The 21,590-nt window shown below is 38.8% G+C and overlaps 3 protein-coding genes across 7 annotated transcripts; 1 reads left to right on the top strand and 2 right to left on the bottom strand.

The window, feature by feature from the left end:
• Positions 1-1,466: 1,466 nt before the first annotated feature.
• On the bottom strand, positions 1,467-7,193 carry LOC103441437 (protein FAR-RED ELONGATED HYPOCOTYL 3). Of its 4 annotated transcripts, none has more exons than XM_008380119.4 (10): positions 6,720-7,193; positions 5,324-5,473; positions 2,985-5,201; positions 2,849-2,905; positions 2,531-2,599; positions 2,388-2,456; positions 2,229-2,297; positions 2,088-2,138; positions 1,903-1,999; positions 1,467-1,829 (listed from the first exon to the last, which is right to left on the bottom strand). In XM_008380119.4, exons 2-9 carry the CDS (start codon positions 5,324-5,326, stop codon positions 1,943-1,945), a joined length of 2,592 nt encoding a protein of 863 aa, XP_008378341.1. In that variant the 5' UTR covers positions 5,327-5,473; positions 6,720-7,193; the 3' UTR covers positions 1,467-1,829; positions 1,903-1,942. The 4 variants fall into 4 exon arrangements, with proteins under 4 accessions (XP_008378341.1, XP_008378342.1, XP_017189419.1 ...); XM_008380120.4 differs by having other exon boundaries at positions 1,926-1,999; XM_017333930.3 differs by having other exon boundaries at positions 2,088-2,132.
• Positions 7,194-10,212: 3,019 nt separating this feature from the next.
• Positions 10,213-16,551, top strand: LOC103441436 (probable protein S-acyltransferase 19). Its single transcript, XM_008380116.4, has 9 exons — positions 10,213-10,820; positions 11,366-11,479; positions 12,617-13,015; positions 13,281-13,349; positions 13,465-13,536; positions 13,622-13,750; positions 13,857-13,937; positions 14,033-14,233; positions 15,046-16,551. Exons 1-9 carry the CDS (start codon positions 10,776-10,778, stop codon positions 16,231-16,233), a joined length of 2,298 nt encoding a protein of 765 aa, XP_008378338.1. The 5' UTR covers positions 10,213-10,775; the 3' UTR covers positions 16,234-16,551.
• A 743-nt stretch (positions 16,552-17,294) lies between these two features.
• LOC103441435 (uncharacterized) lies at positions 17,295-21,271 on the bottom strand. 2 transcript variants are annotated; one of them, XM_008380114.4, is made up of 2 exons: positions 18,683-21,271; positions 17,295-17,551 (listed from the first exon to the last, which is right to left on the bottom strand). In XM_008380114.4, the coding sequence occupies exon 1, from the start codon at positions 21,119-21,121 to the stop codon at positions 18,689-18,691; it is 2,433 nt and encodes an 810-aa protein (XP_008378336.1). In that variant the 5' UTR covers positions 21,122-21,271; the 3' UTR covers positions 17,295-17,551; positions 18,683-18,688. The 2 variants fall into 2 exon arrangements, with proteins under 2 accessions (XP_008378336.1, XP_028963963.1); XM_029108130.2 differs by lacking the exon at positions 17,295-17,551 and adding an exon at positions 17,583-17,915 and having other exon boundaries at positions 18,683-21,261.
• Between the last annotated feature and the right edge of the window lie 319 nt (positions 21,272-21,590).

The following is a 21,590-nucleotide window of genomic DNA, read 5'->3' as shown; positions in this document are numbered from 1 at the left end:
ATTTAAAATAATTTCTGACAGCACGATGTACAATAAACAACACGATTCCCCGAGATCCTTACCAAAAGAATCGGACGAGGATCTGAATTCCTACTTCAATACGATTATGATAGTTTCTTTCCAAATAATTGAATGTTTTTTCTTTCCAAATTAGTGTATCTGAGTCTTTGACCCGACTAATCACTAAGCTTGTCGTTTAACCCACTAATCACTAGGCTTGCCATTTGACCCCACAAAATTTGGAGAGCGAGAAACATCAGCATTTGTTAGATGAATACCATGAAAGAGAGTCGAACCTTAGACCACTTGAGAGTAAACCGAGGACCTAACCGCTAGATAAATAACTCTTATAGGTCAAATAATAATGTTATTAGATCTAAAGTTGTGAACAAATATGGCATTTGGTGGGAAAAAAAAGAGTGTAATTATTATTACTTGAGTTTTGTATGCAATTGTAAATATGTCGTGTTAGTAACTTTGAATACGTGATAGTAACTTTGGGAACTGGATCCTCTCCTAAGTTCAGGATAGGAATCCTCATGAACAGTCCATCCGGACCGTTCAAACTTGATCCAACGGCTGCAATTATTATAAATTTTAGAGGTACCCTTGTTTGGAACCGTTGGATTAAATTTCAACGGTCCGAATGAGCTGCTCATGAGGATTTCCATCCTGAGCTCAGGAGATGATCCAGTTCCGTAACTTTGAACAATTAATTGACATTTGTAACACGGTGACTACATCAATTAGGGTAGTGATTCTGCTCCAATTTTGCAATTTTGCACTTTTTCTTTTGGTATTTGCCTACTCGCTCCTTTGGATTATGTAATTTGGTGAAAAGACCATGACAATTATGAATTTTGCACAATAATATTTTTAAAATCCAATCAAAGAAAAAAAAAAAACCTCGACTGCCCACTTGTTATGTTCTAATTAGATAATCAAATGCGCTCTCTAAATACCTCCTAACTAAAACTTAGAGAGGATTTGAAAAAATTTATCTTCAGTCACACTCCCTATCATGCTCTTAGTACAACACTCTCTAGAATTTTCTAAATCTACAAAGTGAAAACGGAATTCAGGCATTTTTTGAACAACATTTTAAATAAGCACTTTATTCTATTGGTTCATACTTATTATGGCTCCCTAAATTAGAGAGTATCATTGGAATATAAATTTTTAGTTTCTATAACTTATTTAACTAAAAACCAAGTATGATTCGAAGAAGCACTTAATAAGTCAAAATAGTGTATTTTTGAATATTGGCCTTCAAGTGCTTCTTTTCAAGATAAAAAATTTTACGGGCTCGTATGCGGAGCCTTTTCTTCAACGACTAAAGCATAAAAGTTAAGAGGGAGAAGTGCAAAGGGGAAAATTGGTCGCGAAGAATCGCCATCCCTGACGGTTAACAATCATCCATATATACTTCAATCATCGTGAACGATACTAGTAATGAAAGTCCTGAATTCAAATCTCATGAACGACACTAGTAAACCTGTCATTTCTCGATTGTCTTCCATTTTGAAAGTAAAAAAAAATTGCTTATGCAATGGGCTCACAAGTAAACCTGATTTCAACTATCCCTATTGAGGATAGGCAATCAGAGGTACAATAATACAACATCCTTTACAGAAGATATGACCCTGCTCAAATTTCTTTCCTACTTCCGAAAACATCGCAGACGAAATAATTAACAACAGCCTACTCTACTGTCTTATTTTACAGGTACCAAATGAGGAAGCTGTCCATCGTGATCCTTCCGTCCACAAGGTATGAGACATTTCACTTTTCTTTACAACAAGATTTATCTTCAAAGGATCTCTCTTTACCTACGGAATAATTTTCGAATCAGTTCCACTGTGTTTCAAGTTAAACTTCAGCTAACAGCAAAAAAATATTTACCATTTTAAATGCAAGATGCCTACACTGAGCAGTGTGTTCCTTAAGCATGTCTGGATGCATCTTCATGCAATGGAGCAGTTCTTACGTTGGGGTCATCCTGGCACAAGGAAAAAACAACTGTAAGCTAAATTAAACAAGATGCATGATGTAGGAAAGTCAATTAGTACCATGTCTAGCAAACTAACCCGAATTCCATAAGCGTAACCAGTTGGTGTTCTGAAAAAATCCATCTGTCCCTGCAAGCACAATGCCGCAAAATATAAAATGCAACCAATTGAACATGGTCAGAGGCTAAATATTTTCATTATCATGATAGGGTACTGTACCAGCCCATGCATGCTTTGCTGCGCACTGTAATAACCATCATGGCTTGGAGCTATAGAATTCAGTTGTCCCTGAAAGTATGAAAACCAGGTCTCAGTTATATTCACGTAGTTTGCAATATCGCTGGTCCTTTTTTACTCATTCTAATAATTATGACTTACAAGCCCCTGAATGGTCTGTTGATTCCCATAGTAGTTATCCCGCGTAGGTGCCATTAGATTCAATTGTACCTGACAAAAAGGAGGCACCGTATATGAATAAGTTGTATCAGACAATTTGTTACTGGTACAAGATATGGTAATACCATTCCTTGCACATTCGGTTGGGCAGCATAATAGCCATCAAGTGTTACTGCTCTTGAGTTCAATTTCTCCTACAAAATAAGATTCTAATTACAAAATATTACAATAGTCGAATAAGTTTGTCCAACAATTTTAAACACTATTCCCCCACATGCAATACCAGATAGACGTAAGCACACCAATCTTGTGTGACCAGATTCATAATATTGTTTCAAACCACAATGTGTATCCCAGATTAGGACACCAATTTGAAGCAAATCATCTCAAACAAATATTTTCTTTTCAAAAAAGCTAAAAAAATTAAATAGAAGAAGACAAACCATTGGTTGCAAGCTGTCTTGTGCCCCAACAGCCATAACCTCTGGCTCAGAGTTCACCTGCAATATGATTATAATGTTACCTTTAAATAAAACTGTTACAAAGAGCATTATAATTTAGTCACTATCAAGAACAAACCTTTCTTTTCTTCGTTGGATTCTTTTTCTTGTTTGTTTTGCTGCTCATACTTCTATTTTGGTTATCGTCTTCAATGCAAAGCAGGCCATGAGTGACTGATGTGCCAGCTTCTAACAGACTCTTACTAGAATTATTTACACTCACACAATTTCCAAAAGCTTCTTCTAGTGCACGGCATGCAACACTGTAGCTCTCCTGAGATAGAGTTCCTTCCTCGATCACTTTCATTGCCCGTTGACATAAATCATTAAACTTTTGCACCCTGGACGGTACAATGTCGGAATCTTCTCCCACCAAATGCCGGTTCTTTGCATCTTTTGTCCAACGTTTTAATACATAATGAGATGGGATTGCAGATAGGCCACATATTTGAAGAACAATCAATGCATGTCTACAAAGATAACCTTTATATTCAAATAAGCAGCATACACAAGAAACCTCTGTCTTCATTTCATTCCATGTTACAATGAAATCTTCATTCTTTTCAAAATCTTGCACTTTGAAAATGGTGCCCGTCTCATCTTGTCTTTCCCGTTTAGGGTGACAAGCAACTGCACCTAAAACCTCACCTTGAATTTTCTTGAATACTGCATGTGTGTACAGCCCTGAGACGCTCTTCTCCAAAGGTGAAGGAGATCTCAAAGTTGGCGGTTTGTTCCATGTATCATAATCTGCTTTGGCTTCTTCATCATACCTATCCTGTAGGATTGCTTCATACTGTTTCAGGAACTCTTGAACAGTGGTCTTCTTATGCACATACTTGTCAAAAAAGGAGTTCACACTATCAGATCGCTGACCTGCAGACATCCCAGCCAAACAAACATCCCTCATGTATGTTGGTACCCACTGTTTTCGATCTTCATACAACAACTGAGTCCATCCATCCTCTTTCAGTTCAAAATTCTCAAGAATTTCCCACCATCTTTTTTCAAACTCTTCATTTGTAGATGACCTGTGGATGCACTTTTCAAATTCCGCCATAAAACTTTCATGCTGTTTAATCACATGGCCAAGATTTTCAGAAACCTTCCCCAAAATATGCCACAAACAAAAACAATGATAAGCATTTGGAAAGACCTCCACAACAACTGATTTTATCGACTTGTCATGGTCCGTGATTATTACTTTTGGAGCTTGTCCACCCATAGCTTTCAACCACGTCTGCATTAGCCAAGAAAAAGTTGATGTACTTTCATCTGATACCAAAGCACATCCTAGCAGCACGAACTGATAGTGTTGATTCACTCCAACAAATAAAGCAAGAGGCATCTTATGTTTGTTCCTAACGTAGGTAGTATCAAAAGACACTACATCAATGAAATGGATGTAGTCATGCCTACTTTTGGCATCAACCCAAAACAAACTTTTCAGCCGTTGGTCTTCTCCCAGATCTACAGCATAGAAGAAGTTGGAATTCATACTCTGCATCTGCGTGAAAAACTCAAGCAAAATCTTCAAATCTCCTGCCTCTAATGCCAAATTCCTACCTTTATCGAAAGGATTTTTGGGATCACTTTTTAGACCAACCACATTTTTGTATTCAGCAAATTGTCTAGCCATTGCAGCGTACATTTTTCTTGTCTGTTCACTGACTGCTTGAGCTGGTAAAAGCTCGTGGTTATGCTCCTTCACAAAATTATGTATAACCCATTTACCATCTGGTCTTCTCTTCACATGCATTGAAGCTTTGCAGTCTGTCTTTGAACATGATCGCCGACCAGTCGGATTTTCTGGATCTTGCTTGTTCTGTCTGGCACGTGGTCTATTATACGACTTGTCATACTCACGCTTGGTTCCATATCTAGAACAAGCAAATTTTGCATCAATAAATTCTCTCGATGTCTTTGAACGGCGGCTATTTTGGATTGCAGTGTTGAACCCCATAGACCGAGCATACTCCTGATAAAAGGAGTATGCTTCACCATGTGATTCAAATTCCATACCAAAAAGCGGCTCAAGATTCGTATCCTCTTTAAACACTACCATATCTGGTGTAGGATAATTCAAATCCCCACCATCTTCAGCGCGTACTTCATCTCTAACATCCTCAATGTTTTCACTCGCTATATCTCCATTATGCACTTTTTCTTCATGTTCCAATAAGTTATCAATTTCATGCGGCTCTTCATCTTCTTTGCCATGCTCACCAGAAGGTAGCCGTAGATCTATGTCCATGGTGAGGTTATTTAGTTTTAACTGGTTGCTATCAGAAAACATCTGAAACCAAGAAAAGACAACAGTTGCCAGAAAATCAAATAATGATTCAATTTACAAACTCTGAACATAATAGTAAACAAAAATTCAGATTCCTAATTAAAGTAAGAAAAAGAGTTACAAACCATTTTGGAAGTTCAAAGCACAAAATTAACAAACAGCTCCAACTGGATTGTCTAGCCTTGTCAATGTGACCAAGATGATGCCATCCTCTTCTTCCAACATAAGGGACCAGTATCACCTCCCATGGTATCTTATAAGCTATATAAATAAACCTTTGGCAGGAAAAAATAAGAAATTAATTTATTAAAAAGAAATAAAACCATGCGCATTAATACTCATGACCGGAAATTTCAACGAAATAACTAATTGAACCACTATCACATGTTAAAATCATGATGCTTTAAGAGGTTTAGGTGATTATCAAAGATAGAGCAATTGTGCCCAGAAAATGTTTTTAATCACCACCAAACGAACTATTAGTTCCAAAAAATAATATTCAGAACTGTGTATTTTCTGTTCAACACAGGTATTTACGTATTTAGAGGGTCTAGCATCGGTATCCTTATTAATACCATATCCTAGTCACTGAGGTATTCAAGACCACCAAAGTGAAGTATTTAACCTAATATACCAGAAACAGAGTGGTAAGGCACCTTCTTGGAGGCATAAGGTGTTGTTCTAAACTCACCAGAATGCCTCTCAGAAAACAAAACTTGAAAATGAGAAGCAGTGGGGCTCTCATTTATCTATGAAATAAAAATTCATCACGGATCACAAACATGTATATCAACCTCAAAAACTGGCAAACATGTATATATCAACATCACAATCTAATACCAATTCCGATGTTAAATATCTACTCAAAACTAACTCAAACAAAAACAAAAACAAAAAATCCACCGCCTAAACGTCAAGAAACATTCTACAATGCTCTAAATAGGAGCAATAGAGTGTTCAATTCTACCACATATGTGGTAGTGTTTTGACACAAATAACAGAGTTTCAGCTACACTTGGCAACAGATGAGAACAACTGCTAAACTTGAAGTGCAACAAACACACACAATACAAACGAAACCTGATTAAACTCACAAGTCATGGGTTTTAAAACCGAAATAACTCGGAATCGAAAAATCATACTTTACATGCTAATAATACTACTCAAGCTCCAAAATGTGCAACAGTGCAAGTCCACCTGAAAACCCAACTAAACTAGCCTGTTCCACAAACAAAGAATTCCCAAGTAATGAAATTTATAAGCTCAGCTGAATTTAACAAGCTGCTAACTCAAACAAATTAACTAATTGATAGCAACTCCTCATTTTTCAAACCCACCAATCACCCACATAAAAAAAATAAAACTTTACAATCAATACAAAAATCCCAGATTACAAAACACTAAATTCAACAGAAAAGCAATCAAAAGGAGAGACTTTAATAACATTTAATTGATTCTAGAGAGGGGGCTAGATAGAGAAAGAGAGGGGGGGACAGAGGAGAGAGAGAGATTTTACAATACCTCTGCCCTTCTCTCTCTGCGTATTACATATGGAGGAAGGAGGAGGAGGAGGAGGAGGGAGCTTCGATCTGCGACTGCGAAGGAAGATGATCGCACACGCGAGGGGGAGGAGCGAGTGGCCAATTACGAAGGTCCTTTAATTTTGCCCCCAATTTGTTCCCGTTTTAGGGTTTCAAAATCGATCCCAATTCAATCTGACTCTCACCTTCTCCCACTCGCTGCCATTTTTTCCCTTTTATTTATGACCCGAAGCCTCGCGGCCACACGCGTCGCGCGTGCCGGCCCCTCGTGCTGTTGATGTAATTGTGCGACCACCGAGCGAGCTAATCTGCGGGTGTGGGTCCCCTTTTCACGCATACGTTATTGGCTGACTGTGCGCGTGTCACGCGTGGCTGCCCGCCCAATAAAGTCACTCGTCAGCTGTCTCTCTCTCTCTCTCTCTCTCCCCATTTACTCTCTCCCCATTTACTTTACGTGTTCTTTTGACTATTTATCACAAATTTATTTCATTTTGTTTCAAACTTCAAACCTTCATACTTCAAAGTGATTTTTCTTTCATTTTTTTTTTTCCAAAAAGTGGGATAATTTGTGACAAGTTACGGTTCTCTACCTCTTTGAAATCCGAAGAGGTTATAGAGAATTTTACTCTGCCTGTGGCTATAGTCGAGCAGACTCACTAGCTCGAAGCATCGAACTCGGAATCTCTCACATTTTTGTTTATTAGGGAACTTCAAAGTAATTTTTCAATCTACTATGACTATATTTACGTAACGTTATAATTTTATTTAAATTATAATTCTGATTTTTTTTATTAATACAAATTAAAAAAATTAAATGTAACTATTATATCGTCTACTTTTGCTATTATAACACATAAAATTATGCATCATGTGATTCGCATTCATAATATCCATAATAAATCCTCCCAATTCAAGACTTTGGAACTTTTTGTTTGGTGTGACATTTTTCATGTTGATTTACTTAATATTTTAAGTACGACTTGTACTATTATTGATGCAACGATATTAGGGGGATGAGAAGTTAAACTAAGTCACACAATAAGTAACACTAATTTATAATCAACTCATCATTCATGAGCAGGTGTGTTGACAACGATAGTTGTTTTCTATTGTTACATTAGAGGGAAATGAGTCGGAAAAATACCCAAGTCATGCTCCAACTCTGACATGCTAACTCATACATTTGCATACGAGTTAGGGTTCTCAATGATTTTTCCCACAGACCTAGTCTTCATGAAATCATTTTTAGGGTTCCCAAAACTAAACTCTGACTTAGAATTCATTGGGAGTTAAGTTATTGTTTTTCAACATACTTCTAGTTCTTGCCATACATGTTCATGAATGCTGCATTTCATTTTCAGCCACACTTTTTTGTTGAGGAGTATGGGGTTGCCAATGAATGCCAAAGTCCAATTCTCGATCTGTATATTTTTCAAATTCCAATGTGAGCGAATTAAATTTGAAAGTACAATTTTGAACATTCCTCTCTAAATTTCCCACTTATTTAAGGGTTTTGTCTTCTGTAGTCCAGCCTACTTAGTAGTTTGATTTTTTAAACAATCTTCACCGTTCGATTTCTTATAGTCAAATTTAAAGTCAATCTTCACCGTTTATTTCCCAAACAACTTAGCAGTCTCTTACTCAAAACCTAGAAAATTGACAAAATTATAAATGTAGACGTAGAAATGATGAGGAAAAGGAGGGACACAAATGTAGACACAATTCCTAACAGAATAGAAAACTTGCACACCCTTCATCAAAGCAGAAAGGCTCCACCATCCCATTATATAGAAGATAAATGTTAAAAGAGTGTTTCTCAAAAGTGAAACGAGAATTAATGTTAAACTGTAAGATAGTAAAAAATCTCACTTTGAGAGTCATCTTATTATTTATCTACATAAACATTAGGAAAGCTTGACAGTTCCTTCTTTGATCCCCAAGTAAGTCTTTAACTAAGGTACACCAGAAGCACTAATAAAAAACCCATTGTAAACAATGACACAAAAATACACCGTTCTGTAAAGAGAGTGCCAAATATCTTCCCAATAGTACTGCACAGACAAAACTGTATCTGCAGAAAAATAAGAACAACTTGCATAAATTTGAATCCGACGAGCTGTTGCGTTCAAGTTTTTCTGCAAAACTATAGTTGCAAGTTTACCAACCTGTAAAATGCAGCACAACTTGCATAAACTCTTTTAAATGATCAAGAAGCAACCTATGTCTAGCTAGAAGTCGTTGTAAATTTTTCGTTCTGGTATAAAAGTTTATTGCGACCAACACCTTAAACTCATACTTGGCATATGCTTTGATGTATTCGCTTAAGTAACAATGATCGTAAATTTCAATCAGGTTTTGTATTACAACGGAAAGTACGTGCATGCTATGTACGCTATTTGGACGGTACGTAGCGTAGAAGATGTTCAAAGCTTCAAAGAATTGAGTTCTAAAGCTTTGGATGAAGATGGATAAACATGTTTAGAGAGAAAGGAAATTTTCCTTGAAACTTGTACAAGAGTTTGTCTTCGGTGGAGATCGACGAGAGGGAGACAAGTTGGTTTATATTTCTTGGGTTTAGGTCCTCAGGATGCTTGTATGGGGTTTAGGTTTTTGCTTTATGGATCTTGGTAAAATTAAGAAGACTGTCATCGTAATCCAAGGCCACTCAATACTTTGTCTCATACGACTCAAATATATTGTAGGGAAAACAATCATTTATAGAAAACATGAGCTCACGGAGAGTTTTTAGGACTCAGAAAGTCTTTTTAGCATTTCTCTTGCTTACAATATGGGACTATGGGCAAAGCAAGAACTAAACAAAGAAATAATTAGCCTAATAAATTACAAACCGTGCGAGGCCTAACAATTTTCAATAAGAGTAGTACTAGGTAGACCAAATTTTTTAACCCAAATTTACAAGCTAAATGATGTGGTTGTAGATTATTGGATTATTAATTAAGTGTCGATTAACGTTCTTGTTTCTTATTGGTGGCACATCATTTGATTTAAAAAATTGGATCTTCCTAGCATTACTCTTTCCGATAATTGAACAATCGAGAGGGGTGATAAAAAATAAAGGAATGTTAAGAAAACTCTCTCAAAGTATGATTCTCTATGAACTTACTATTACCTCATACTTAATTATAATTCTCGTACCAACATTTTTAAAATCCACACCTTCCAATTTTTACCATTGTGAAATTTACTCGCATGCAAGGTGTCATCATAAGCCAAGCCCAATCAAAGAAGTTCCTTATAATATTGGAATAAATATTTAATTGATGCTTCGTTAAAGTGATTAAAAGACAATTAAAGAAATAAAATCACTAGTAAAATATGCCAAGAAAACTAACAAAAACATGAAATAAAGAGTAAAGTTGAGGAGAGGGACAAAGGAGAAGAAGAGATGAGAGAGAAAAGTATGTGTGGTGGGGTCCACCCACATATAACGCACCAAAACACCATATTTTGCTACCAAAAGCATACCTAATACAGATATTACACATACATCTTCACAAAATGGTTGAGGATTCAATCTGTCAACGCCCCTCCTTTTTCTGTATTTTAGTTTTTGGCATTTTTATCTGCTAATTCCTCAGCAGCAAATTCCAAGTTCTACTCCTTTTCTCACTCTTTCTCTTTGACCCATTTTTCAACAGAATCTCATCCTCCTCCTCCGCCTTCCATTTCCACAACTGGGTTTTCTTTTTCCCTTTTTCTCAAAACGATTTGAACCATTTTTTCTTTTGGTTTTTTGGTTAACATTTGCATTATCTGTGGGGCTATGGCAATTTAGAGGAGACCAAGTTTTCTTTATTTCCTTTTGGGGTTCTCCAAAATTGTATTTTATTTTTGGGTTTTGGGTTACAGAGAGGGAAACACACACTCTCTCTCCCTCTTATTTTTCTTGTGTTTCTAGTCCTCCTCTATTGACCAAAAAAAAAAAGTCCTCCTCCACTCTCTGGTTCGGGAGTGGTAGCTAGGGTTTGGGAGTAGTAGCTAGGGTTTTGGTGGGTTTGCTCTGAATTGGGCAGTTATGGTGAGAAAACATGGATGGCAACTGCCTGCTCACACCTTCCAGGTATTTATATTTCTTCTTAAACCACTTGCTGATGTGGGTTATGCCCAGAAAGGCTGAACTTTATCGGATCCCGGTTCTCCATACGCGGTTTAGGGCGGTTGGCCAGGGGAGTGTGCGCCCTCCCCGTGAATTAGAGTAGTTTAGGATATCGCCTTGTCAAGAAAATAAAAATCTGATCTTTATTTCTGAATGTGGGTTTTGATTTGTCAATTTGTGTAAAAGATCAAATCTTTTTGGCTAACATTATTGCTCTAACTGTTAGTTAGGTCCCTGAGGTACGGTTTTACTTTGTGGTTAGGAATATTGGGATGAAATTTTACCGGTTGGTTCCCAACTAAGCGAAAACAGAAAGAAAAGCTCGAATGCTCGAGTTTATGTTTGATAGACTTGAACCTAGCTTGGTGGAATTTGTTAATTTTCCTTCTTGTCCTTGTATCTACCCGTTTTCTGGACGCTGAATTACATTTTCTTGTTTCATTTGTTGTGCTTTCTTACTGACTAGTTCATCGAATTATCAAATAAACTGTGTTGTTTAATTTTGGCAGGTTGGCGCTATTACTGTATTCTGCTTGTTAGTGGTTGCCTTCTATGCTTTCTTTGCTCCCTTCCTTGGAGGCCGTATCTGGGAATATGTTTTGATTGGTGGTTACTCTCCTGTGGTAAGTGAAATGATTTGATGTGATGTACATTAAGCATTTTCGTTGTTTGTAAAGTTTTGTTAGAAAAATTGGGTCTAATTGCTATATTAAGTCACATAGAAAATTAAGAAATAATTCATACAATTATATATCAAGTAATGCATGCACTTGAGTAACCAATATTGAATGAACATAACCTGATGGATTAGAAAAACCTGAAAATATAGTCGAGACAAGAGTTGGACACTTTGTCCTTAAGACAAGTTTACGTCCTACTACGGTGCTCATCGTTGATCAGCACTTGTCTCCCAATATACAACAACCATGTCCTTGTAATAGTAGCACTCCAAATCACTAGGCTCCATCAACCACGATTGTGTTGAATACTCTCTCATATGGACTCGGACTCTCTAATATTTGTGCACTATATATATGAATATATGTATGATGAAAAAATTATTCTATGTTTATAGGGTTTCCCTATTTATAGAATTTGAGTTATATCTTTGGAAAACATGTGACCATTCATGAAGAGTCAAAAGCTAACTCTTCATTAGGATAGACACATATTTCTACAAAAAGGCTTAACTTCTAATTTCCATTCAATTAATTAATTTAATATAATAAAAATAATATTAAATTTTCCAACAATTTCATTATCTTATACGCATGCATTGTCTTTATAGATATGTCTGTCGGGAAAACAATGGAGGAAAAAATGCTGTTAGTCTTTGCTTTTGAATGTATTCCGTGATCTGATCCACATTATGTACTAATCAAAAGCTAGCCTTCAGTCCCCAACCTGAGTATTATGGGATTGAGTCCTGTCAGCTTCCGAGAAGTTTCATCATTCTTATTCTAGATGTTGGCAATGGAGATGAGAGCTCGTTCTTTATAAGGTTTTCGAATATGTGGTGCAAATTTGATTACTTTTTTTTTCAAAGATAAGTAATTTGATGGGGCCAAACTAGATAGAGTTTGTAGACTTCAGAGTTTCTTCCAAAATTGATTCTCTATGCTAGTCACATTATGTAATGCGCTAACCTTTTGCCCAATTCTTGAGCCATTCATTCAGAATGTCAACTCTTTTCGTTTCTTTTATATAGAAATCGCTTGTATGCCTGATGTTATTCCCATAATCTTTCCATGGCCTTGCAGGCACTGCTCGTCTTCATTCTTTATGTTCGATGTACTGCAATAAACCCTGCAGATCCTGGAATTATGTCCAAGTTTGGAAACGGAGTTCCAAATGGTATCAATCCAAATCACAGGTTATCAGCAAAAGACTTGCCGAGAAAGTTCGATGAAGCCACCACAGGCCATTCTTCTCCATCATCAGTTTCCAGAAGTTCTTTGGCTGGAGCTAACTCTAGTAGGAAAGGGTCAGTAGGAGAACTTGGGGTTGTAAATATTCCGGAAGAACCCACAGCTGGGAATTGCATTGGAGGAATTTGCTGTGCGTTGTTTGTACACGAAGATTGCCGCAAACCACAGGAAGGGGCAACTGAGAATCAGGGTGGTGAAGATGCTTTGTTCTGCACATTGTGCAATGCTGAGGTATGGCATTTTTACAAACGTAGTATCATAATTTCTCAATTTAAAGATTCATCAGTTCTAGTCTTTTTAGTTTCTCATGTGTTTCTTTATCAAGCTACATACTCCTAAATTATTGTATGGGAAGTTGTGAATCTGCTTCGTTTCCAAAGAAAAAGCTACAGAAGGGTTTAAAGTTATGATCTCATACTCCCCCTCAATAGATTATTGCCAGTTGACTTGTTTAAATATTATTTTTTATTACCCATGAATATTTTTCATGTTGCAGGTCCGCAAGTTCAGCAAACACTGTAGAAGTTGTGATAAATGCGTGGATGGGTTTGATCACCACTGTCGGGTATTTTTCTTGTTGCTTCAAGTGCTCCATATGGGCAGATCTTCTGCAACTTGTTTTTGGTTGGCATTTTTTAAAATCCTCTCTTAAAGTAACCTCAATATATACATGGCTGCAGTGGCTTAACAATTGCGTCGGACACAAAAATTACATGACTTTTATATGTTTGATGGCCACCAGTCTTCTTTGGGTAGGTATTGCAGTCCGATAATTATTATATACATTTTTAATCTTTGATACTAAGATGCTCTCTGTCTCCCCCCATTTCGGTTCAGCTTGTTATTGAAGCTGGAGTTGGTATTGCTGTCCTGGTGCGCTGCTTTGTTAATAAGACAAACATGGAGGCAGAAATTATTGATAGACTTGGAAATGGTTTCACACGTCCCCCATTTGCAACGGTTGTGGTACGTATTATATTTTAAATGCTTTAAACTAAAGTTAGCTTCCTAATATTTTTCTGGTATCAATTGTAAAGAAATCCTCTGTTGACGTTGGTTCTCATTTCTGTAGGCTTTATGCACTGCAGTTTCTATGCTGGCATGTGTTCCACTTTGCGAACTGTTCTTCTTCCACATGATACTTATTAGGAAGGTCAGTGCCTTTCCGTTGAATTCATTTTTCATGATGCGAAAGTTAGCCATAGTGGGGCTTAAGTGAATTAATCTTATGTTTTGAATTTGAATTAGGGTATTACAACCTATGAGTATGTTGTGGCGATGCGAGCGATGAGTGAGGCACCTGGAGGAGCATCTGTTGATGAGGCTTTCCAAAATTACATGCACTCCCCAACAGGATCGGCTACAACTGGCTTGAGTGGAGGAAGTTCTTTAGGTCTGCAATACAAGGGTGCATGGTGTACCCCTCCCAGAGTATTTGTGGATTATCAGGTACTTTAGTATTCACTTTATTATCTTGGTTTACATTTATTGGAACAGTTTTATATTGGTGTGCCCACTTAAAAACTTCTAATATCCTTGCTCATTGGATTAATTTTCTAAAACATAGTTACTCATCTCCCCAGTCTTAAGATAGAATTGGGCTGGAGCTTTGTCGATTGGTTAAAATTCTCTCTTTCTCATTTTGAAGTTCTTTTATTTCAGCAACCCCTTTATTCTCACCTTTGCCAAGAAAATTTGGGATGTAAATTAAATCTGCAATGTCTTTCATAACTTGCCTAGGTCATTATAGTTTGAGGTTTGAGCATGCTGTGTTTTTTGTCGACATTTTTTATAAGGTTCTTCACATAGATTTTTGTAATTCCGAAACTTTGGTCTTTTCTCCTTTGTTTCCTACTATTTCTCTATATCAATGTAGTGGCGATCTAACAAGGGCCCTTTTTGAACTTACATAAAACAAGTTAATTTTCATGTCCAATTTCAAGTATGAGGATTTATAATCTGGATCCAGATGATGACTTAAATAGTACCATTAACAATTTTCATTTATCTTGTAAGGAACAACTCTTTTTCTAAAATGTCTTACCGTTGTGACGTTGTCTAGCCTTTCAAATCTTCTTCCTTTCTCCATAATTTGTCAGTCCTCCTTTAGTGGCTTATAAGAATGGGTTTACAGCATTGACCCACTACTACGTTTCCAGTCTTCAGTTTGATACTTTTATTTTTTATTTTTCAAGTTCACTATGTAAGAAGAAAAACTTTATATATATATTTTATACTTGACACAAGCTTTGCTACATTAGGAGGAAGTTGTACCACATTTGGAGCCTGGAATGGTCCCATCAACTATTGATCCAGACGCAGCTGGAACTACAGAAAGAGAGCAAAAAGGTCCTAAAAGGCCTGTCCGCATTAGTGCTTGGAAGCTTGCAAAATTGGATTCCACTGAGGCCATGAGAGCAGCAGCCAAGGCCAGGGCATCATCCTCCGTTCTACGACCACTGGATAAACCTGATCTTGAACTCAGTTCAAGTGGCAATATGAGTGTGCGGAGTAGTTTAAGCACTGATACGGGGGCAAATAAAGAGATGAAGAATGATCTGAGGTTGTCAAGAAATTCCTATGCTCCAAGTCAAGGTAGCCGAGATGAGTATGAAACTGGGACTCAAAGCGTAAGTAGCTTCAGTAGTCCGACCCATGTTCAAGAAGCAGTCACACTTAGCCCTCTGCCACAGGCTCTGGGTGTGGGACGTTTTAGCTCTGCCACTTCAGTCCCCAGCTTAGTTCCTGACCGTCCATTAACTGCCAAGGCAACATTGCCTAATGTCAGCATGGGATTTGATGAAAGGATCATGCAGAGGGGAAGTACAGCTGATCCGTTACAACTTTCAGCTCCAATTATGCAGAGGGGAAGTACTACGGGATTTGATGAAAGGATCATGCAGAGGGGAAGTACAGCTGATCCGTTACAACTTTCAGCTCCAATTATGCAGAGGGGAAGTACTACTGATTCAATGCTGCTTTCAGCTCCACCTACTTCTCTTTTCAGGGATGTCCGAAGGACATCTGTTGTTTGGGACCAAGAAGCAGGGCGATACGTCTCAGTTCCTGTGTCGGCTTCTGAAGCTCGAAACCGGTCATCCATACAAACAGGATTTTCAAATCCTAATGCAGAAGCAAGCCATAGTAGAAGACCAGTTATTCCGCCACAGGTGCCTTCATCTTCTGTAGCAAAGCCTCCAGCACAAGTAGCAGAGAAACTGATGTACACAGGGGATTCTATATTCTTTGGTGGCCCGCTTTTGAGTGTACCAGTGAGGGATAATTTGAGAAATGAAAGGGATTTGGGTTCAAGAGAGGGCCAAGAGAGGGCAGGGCTGAACTTGCCTAGGGAATCCAGATTCAGACGTGATTCTACCTCAAACCAGCTTCCTGTGTTTATTCCGGGGGGTTTTGAGAACAACTCTTCTTTTTGGCCTGGTTCAAAATAGTGTTAAGCGACTGAAACAAGTGCATGTTAATCTCTTCCTCCTTGCCAGGATTGTGTAGTGGAGGAGCATGAAAGTCGAGCCAACCTTGTTCCTTGCAACCTGGCTGCTTGAGATTGTCGCTAACAGAGTTCTCGCATGGGGTTCAAGCAGTTTCTTCAATGAAATTCTGGTTCAACACACCGGCTCTACCTGAGGTTTGTAAATGAGGCGATCGTAGAAATGTTTCTTGCACTTTCTTGACATTGTAGGCAAAGATTTTATGTTACAGAGCTCCATTTATGCTCTGAATTTTAATTTATTATCGTATCTTTCCCACTATTTGAGATGGAGCATGTAGATGTATATTTTCAGGATTTATCCCGACCCCCCACCTCCCTATATTCTGCATGTCTTACTGATTTGCTCAACACAATTCCCGACATTCACCATCGCTCGGGTTGTGACTTCAATTTACCGATGCTGTGTGGTCTAGAGCCCCTCTGATGAAACGCGCCATGCGCTTGAGAACTTCTGCGAGCAGTCGCTGTATCAGTGAGATGCATCAGCCTCTCACTGATACGCACGCTTGCATGGGACTGGTATGCGCATGCAGAGAAAGGCTGACGTAGTGCAGCGACTGCAGTCAGGATGTTCTTCATGTTCTCGGATATTTTGAGGGAATTTTATCCATTTAACATAATCGGAAGGTTTTATCCGTGTTCTGCGATATTTTGAGGGAATTTTATACACAAAACATGAAGGGATCAGCCCGCGGTTTATCCACAAATTATATTGCGTTAACAGTTTACAAGGCATCGGTCCAGCAGATCAAGCCGGTTCAATGCTGGATTATAAACGCAATGGATAAACAGAGTAAAAGCGAATCCTACTCGCAAGACACAAGTATGATCATCGTGTATATTATGGTTTCCGGCAGGCAAGATAGATCGATTTCAATGGCTCATAACTCAGGTGGAAGGCCTTTACAAGGACCAGGGCCCTGCCAAAATGGGGTCCTGGATAGATATAAAAAGACCAATACAAATGCTTCTAATCTTACACAAATGATGCGGAAACGAAGATAACTTAAGCAGCTTGTTTATCATTCATTGGCATTGAGAATCATATCCTGATGTGCAAAAGCTTCAAATATACTTACTACCGATCCAGTACGAGCTGGTACATGACCTACAATATAAAGCCGACTGACTACCAGTCAAGGAAGAGGCTAATGTCAGCAACAAACACTGCGAAAAACACTGATCTTCCTTGTATATTGCCTCGAAATCCCGTCAAACGATGCACCAGGCTTTCTAGCATACGTTTGCAGAACTGTAACCTGAATAAAAATCCATCATGTGATGAAGTCATTAAAAACTAAGCAGGTATAGCTTCCTCAAAATCTTGTTACAGAATTCGAACGTGAAAGTAAAGTCATGATTTTACATTGACATCAGCTAAGCATTTATCATCACTCAGGGCAGTTTCTAGTTTAGACAGTAAGTCAGAACAACTACCACTAATTTTCTGGGCAATAAAACATTACGATACATTATGCCACCTTTTCTATCGAGATGATCAACAGCATCAATGTTCAAGGGCCAGGGCTACCGCCACTACTAGAGCTATAATTTCCACTTGGATTATTAAAATACTAAACATTCATATTGACCCAAGCTTTGTTTTCTTCTAACTGTCGACGCCTGCCAAAGCAATAGGAGAATGTAAGAACTGAAAAACATTCGTCAATGAACCTTATCTGTCTTGAACTAAAATTTATTTTCAATCTCCAAGCACAGGAAGAAAAAGCCACAACCAACCCCATGCCAGCGGACCATGCACCAAACGATGACAATCAATACTGCAACCTTTTGCACATAGATCACAACTTCACTTAAATCATCCTCTCTTTTATCAAGTTAGCTACAGTCTACAGACAAAGTTTCCGAATAGAAAATATCCAGATAAAAAGCTACTCAAGAGGAGTTGTGGACATCATATCTCTCTCCATGTAAAGAAATTCTCCACTCCACAACATCTTGTCCCACCCCTGAACCTTCACCGATTGATATGATCTTAAAACAGTTCCGTATCCAGCATGAAAAGTATTGGTGTTTATCTCCATCAGGGATTGTGTTGATGTAGAAGGAATGGAAAGTTAGAGGTGTGCCATGTTTCAATCTACTCTTTTTACTTTAATTTATAAATCGAAGTACAATAAGGTTATAGTGTCATAGAGAGATACAGATGCCAGGGAACTACGGAAAATCATTTATGAAAAATTAATTCCCAATACAGTCACCATGATAATCAAATAAATTTTGAATACTAAGATCTCAGAAGTACGTTAAGCTATATACTTTATTAATCAGATTATACGGAGTGAGACTGCATCAAAACATGACTCCTAGTTGCATCAAATAACTTACTAAGACAACATGCGTACTGGAAGCCCAATCAGATGACTCACCAAGCATCATTCATTTTCATTTGGAGCAGATTCTGGTATTTCTGCAATCCTCCGTTTTGCAATCTGTTCAATAAGAAGTTTCACTTCCAACTCTACATCTTGCAACCTGTTACTCAGTAATTCAACACTCTTCGGGTGTGGTTCAAATTTGCTAATCCACCCAGCTTCAAAGTCCTTAATCTGTTTTTCAAGTACCAGACGAGTCATCCTTTCCTCTTCTTCTTTCTTTAGGCGTTGCTTTGCCAGTTCCATGGTGCTCAAAACAAGACCACCAGACCCAGGAACATCCCTGTAGAGTGGCTCATCAGATTGTGGACAACGTGCTCTATATTCAGCAAATGCTTTTTGTGTTTCCTTTAAAGCCTTCCTGTAGCCATCCAAGAGATTCCCCATTACATGGAGTTCACGCTCAAGCCGATACATCTCCATTTTTCTCTTATGCTGCTCTTCAGCCTTGGCCTTCTGCAAGTGACCAATCACCTCCTCCCTTTGCTGTAACTCATCCAGTAACATCTGCTGGCCAACCATCGATTGCTCGCAAACTTGTTCTTTCTGCGCATACACCATCTTAGCCTTTTCCATCCAGTGCTGCACTTGCTCCACGCACGAATCAAAGTCACCACCTGACACCTTACCATCCCAAGGGCCACCCATCCTCAACCGCTTATTACCATTGAGAGGATGATGAGAAGAGTTATCATTTTCATGGACAAGCTCTCTCTCAAGACCACCACTTCCAAAAAATGAGGAACTACCAGGATGCATTCGACTATCGTCCCTTGAAGAAAGAAACTCCCCAGCAAACTGATCACCCATTGACATATCTAAACTAAGAGGGTTATGTGCTACTTCCATTGGATGAATAAGACTACCCGACGCCAAACCCTCTAAAGGCCTATCCTTAAGTGAAAGGTGAAAACCTCCCTCCTCCTGCTCCTCCTCCTCCTCCTCCTCCTCCTCTTCTTCTTCTACTTCCTCTTCGTTTCCTTCTTCATCTATTCCTTCAAAAAACTCCATATCTTTTTTCCCCTTCTCCCCACAACCCAAATTAACTCCACCAAGATTACACCGCTGCAAAACAGGTTCACTTGCACTGCCCTGCCCACCCAAAAACCATTGGCCAGGCTCTTCCACCTTACATTCTTCAAAATCCATTACAACCTCAACCCCAACTTGCTCCTTCTCGACACCAGATTTCTCGAGGTTTTCTTGCCCAACATCAGTTCTATCCACATTGTCCTGCCTAATATCAGCTCTATCCACAATGCCTTGCTCTTGCCTAACATCCATACTATCCACATTGTCTTGCTCTTGCCTAAAGTCATCTGTATCCACATTGTCTTGGCCAAGGCATAATTCAATGTTGTGCTCTTCCAATCCGCCGCGTCCATGTAAATCATCCTCCCCACCCATTTTTACACCCCCGCTACCATCCTCTTCCTCCTCCTCTTCTTCCATTTTTGCATCGACATCAACCGCATCAACATCAACAGCATTAATATCAAACTGAGGAGTCTCTTGTTCCTTCACCATAAGGAACCTCGCGTGCTGTGATTTTATCAAACACTGCAAATGCGACGCATAGTAACAATCCACCAATTTAGGGGCCTGAGCCAACTCCTTCTCCACCATGAACCAAATCAAACCGGCCCAATCCACCTTCACAAACTGCCCCTCTTTGATTGCCTTAGTCCAATTCAGCACCTCGCTCGGCATCATCCATGTATCCTCGTGCAAAAGCACCCAATTCGATACCAATTCTTCGATAAAAGCTATGGACTCCTCCGAAGCAGCCTCTGCAGGAGGCTCCTCAGCACCATCCGCTGCTGCCACAGCACCACCCTTCTTCACCGGTTTTGAAGGAAGCTTCAAGGCCCGGGCCAAGTCGGCCCGGTTGACCTTAACCTTTGACCCATTGACGTAGCTGCCCCGCTGGGTAGGGTTGAAACTGGAAATTAACTCAGCGAGAAGATCAACCCGAAGATTCCGATCAAACTCGACGTGGACAAAGTCCCACAGGTTGAGCCGCTTCAACAGCTTCTCGTGCTTCTCAAAGTCGAGATTTTTGGCGGGCACGAAGGGAATTGGATTTAGGACCTCTCTCTGGGTCTGAAGCTTCTGCTGGGCCTTGCTGTTCCCCGAAGCGGCGGCTTTCCGCTTCGAACCCAACTTCTTTCGCTTCTTCCCGCGGCGGTAGAAGGTAATGGTGGTGGTGCCATGAGGAGATCGGGCGGGAAATTCATCGGATTTGCCTTTAGGGCTTGGCTGCGATTGGAGAGGTGGGTTTTGTTGGATATCTTGGTCTTGAGGGAGGTCTAGGGATAGGGTTGTGGATTGGGAATGTGGTGGTTCGGAATAAGGGCTTTCTTGTTGAGGGGGTTCTTCTTCTTCGATTTGGGTCATGGTTATATCGGGATTTTCAGCGGGAGCAGTGGCCATGGTGATGCTCTGGTTCAGTGGAGGGTGGAAGAAGAAGAAGAAGAAGAAGAAGAAGACGACGACAGAGAGATGGTGAAGTGGGAGTGGGACTCGGACGAAAGGCAGGAGAAATTTTTAATTGCGACGGAAGTACTCCAATTATTTTAATACGAAATGAAGGAAAATTTTATTTTTTAAGTTATTAATATTTTATAATATATATTTTATTATTTGTATAATGATATGTGTTATATTATCCTGTGTACTGATTATATTGAAAAATTTCTCGGAAGGCAGACGAGGTGACTCTTTTACCCTTCCATTTTTCGGACGACTTTTGTCCTTCCAAAACAAAACGAGTAAACATTTTTTCGTGTTTGGAAGTAATTTAAAAATAACTGAATTTAAAAATATATATATTTTAGAAAATAGTTCGTATTAAAAATGTAATTAAATTTTAAAAATACACTTGAAGTGTTGTATACCATAA

Source organism: Malus domestica, chromosome 09, assembly GCF_042453785.1.
Source record: "Malus domestica chromosome 09, GDT2T_hap1".
Lineage (NCBI taxonomy): Eukaryota > Viridiplantae > Streptophyta > Magnoliopsida > Rosales > Rosaceae > Malus > Malus domestica.
This window is presented reverse-complemented; position numbering and strand designations above follow the sequence as displayed.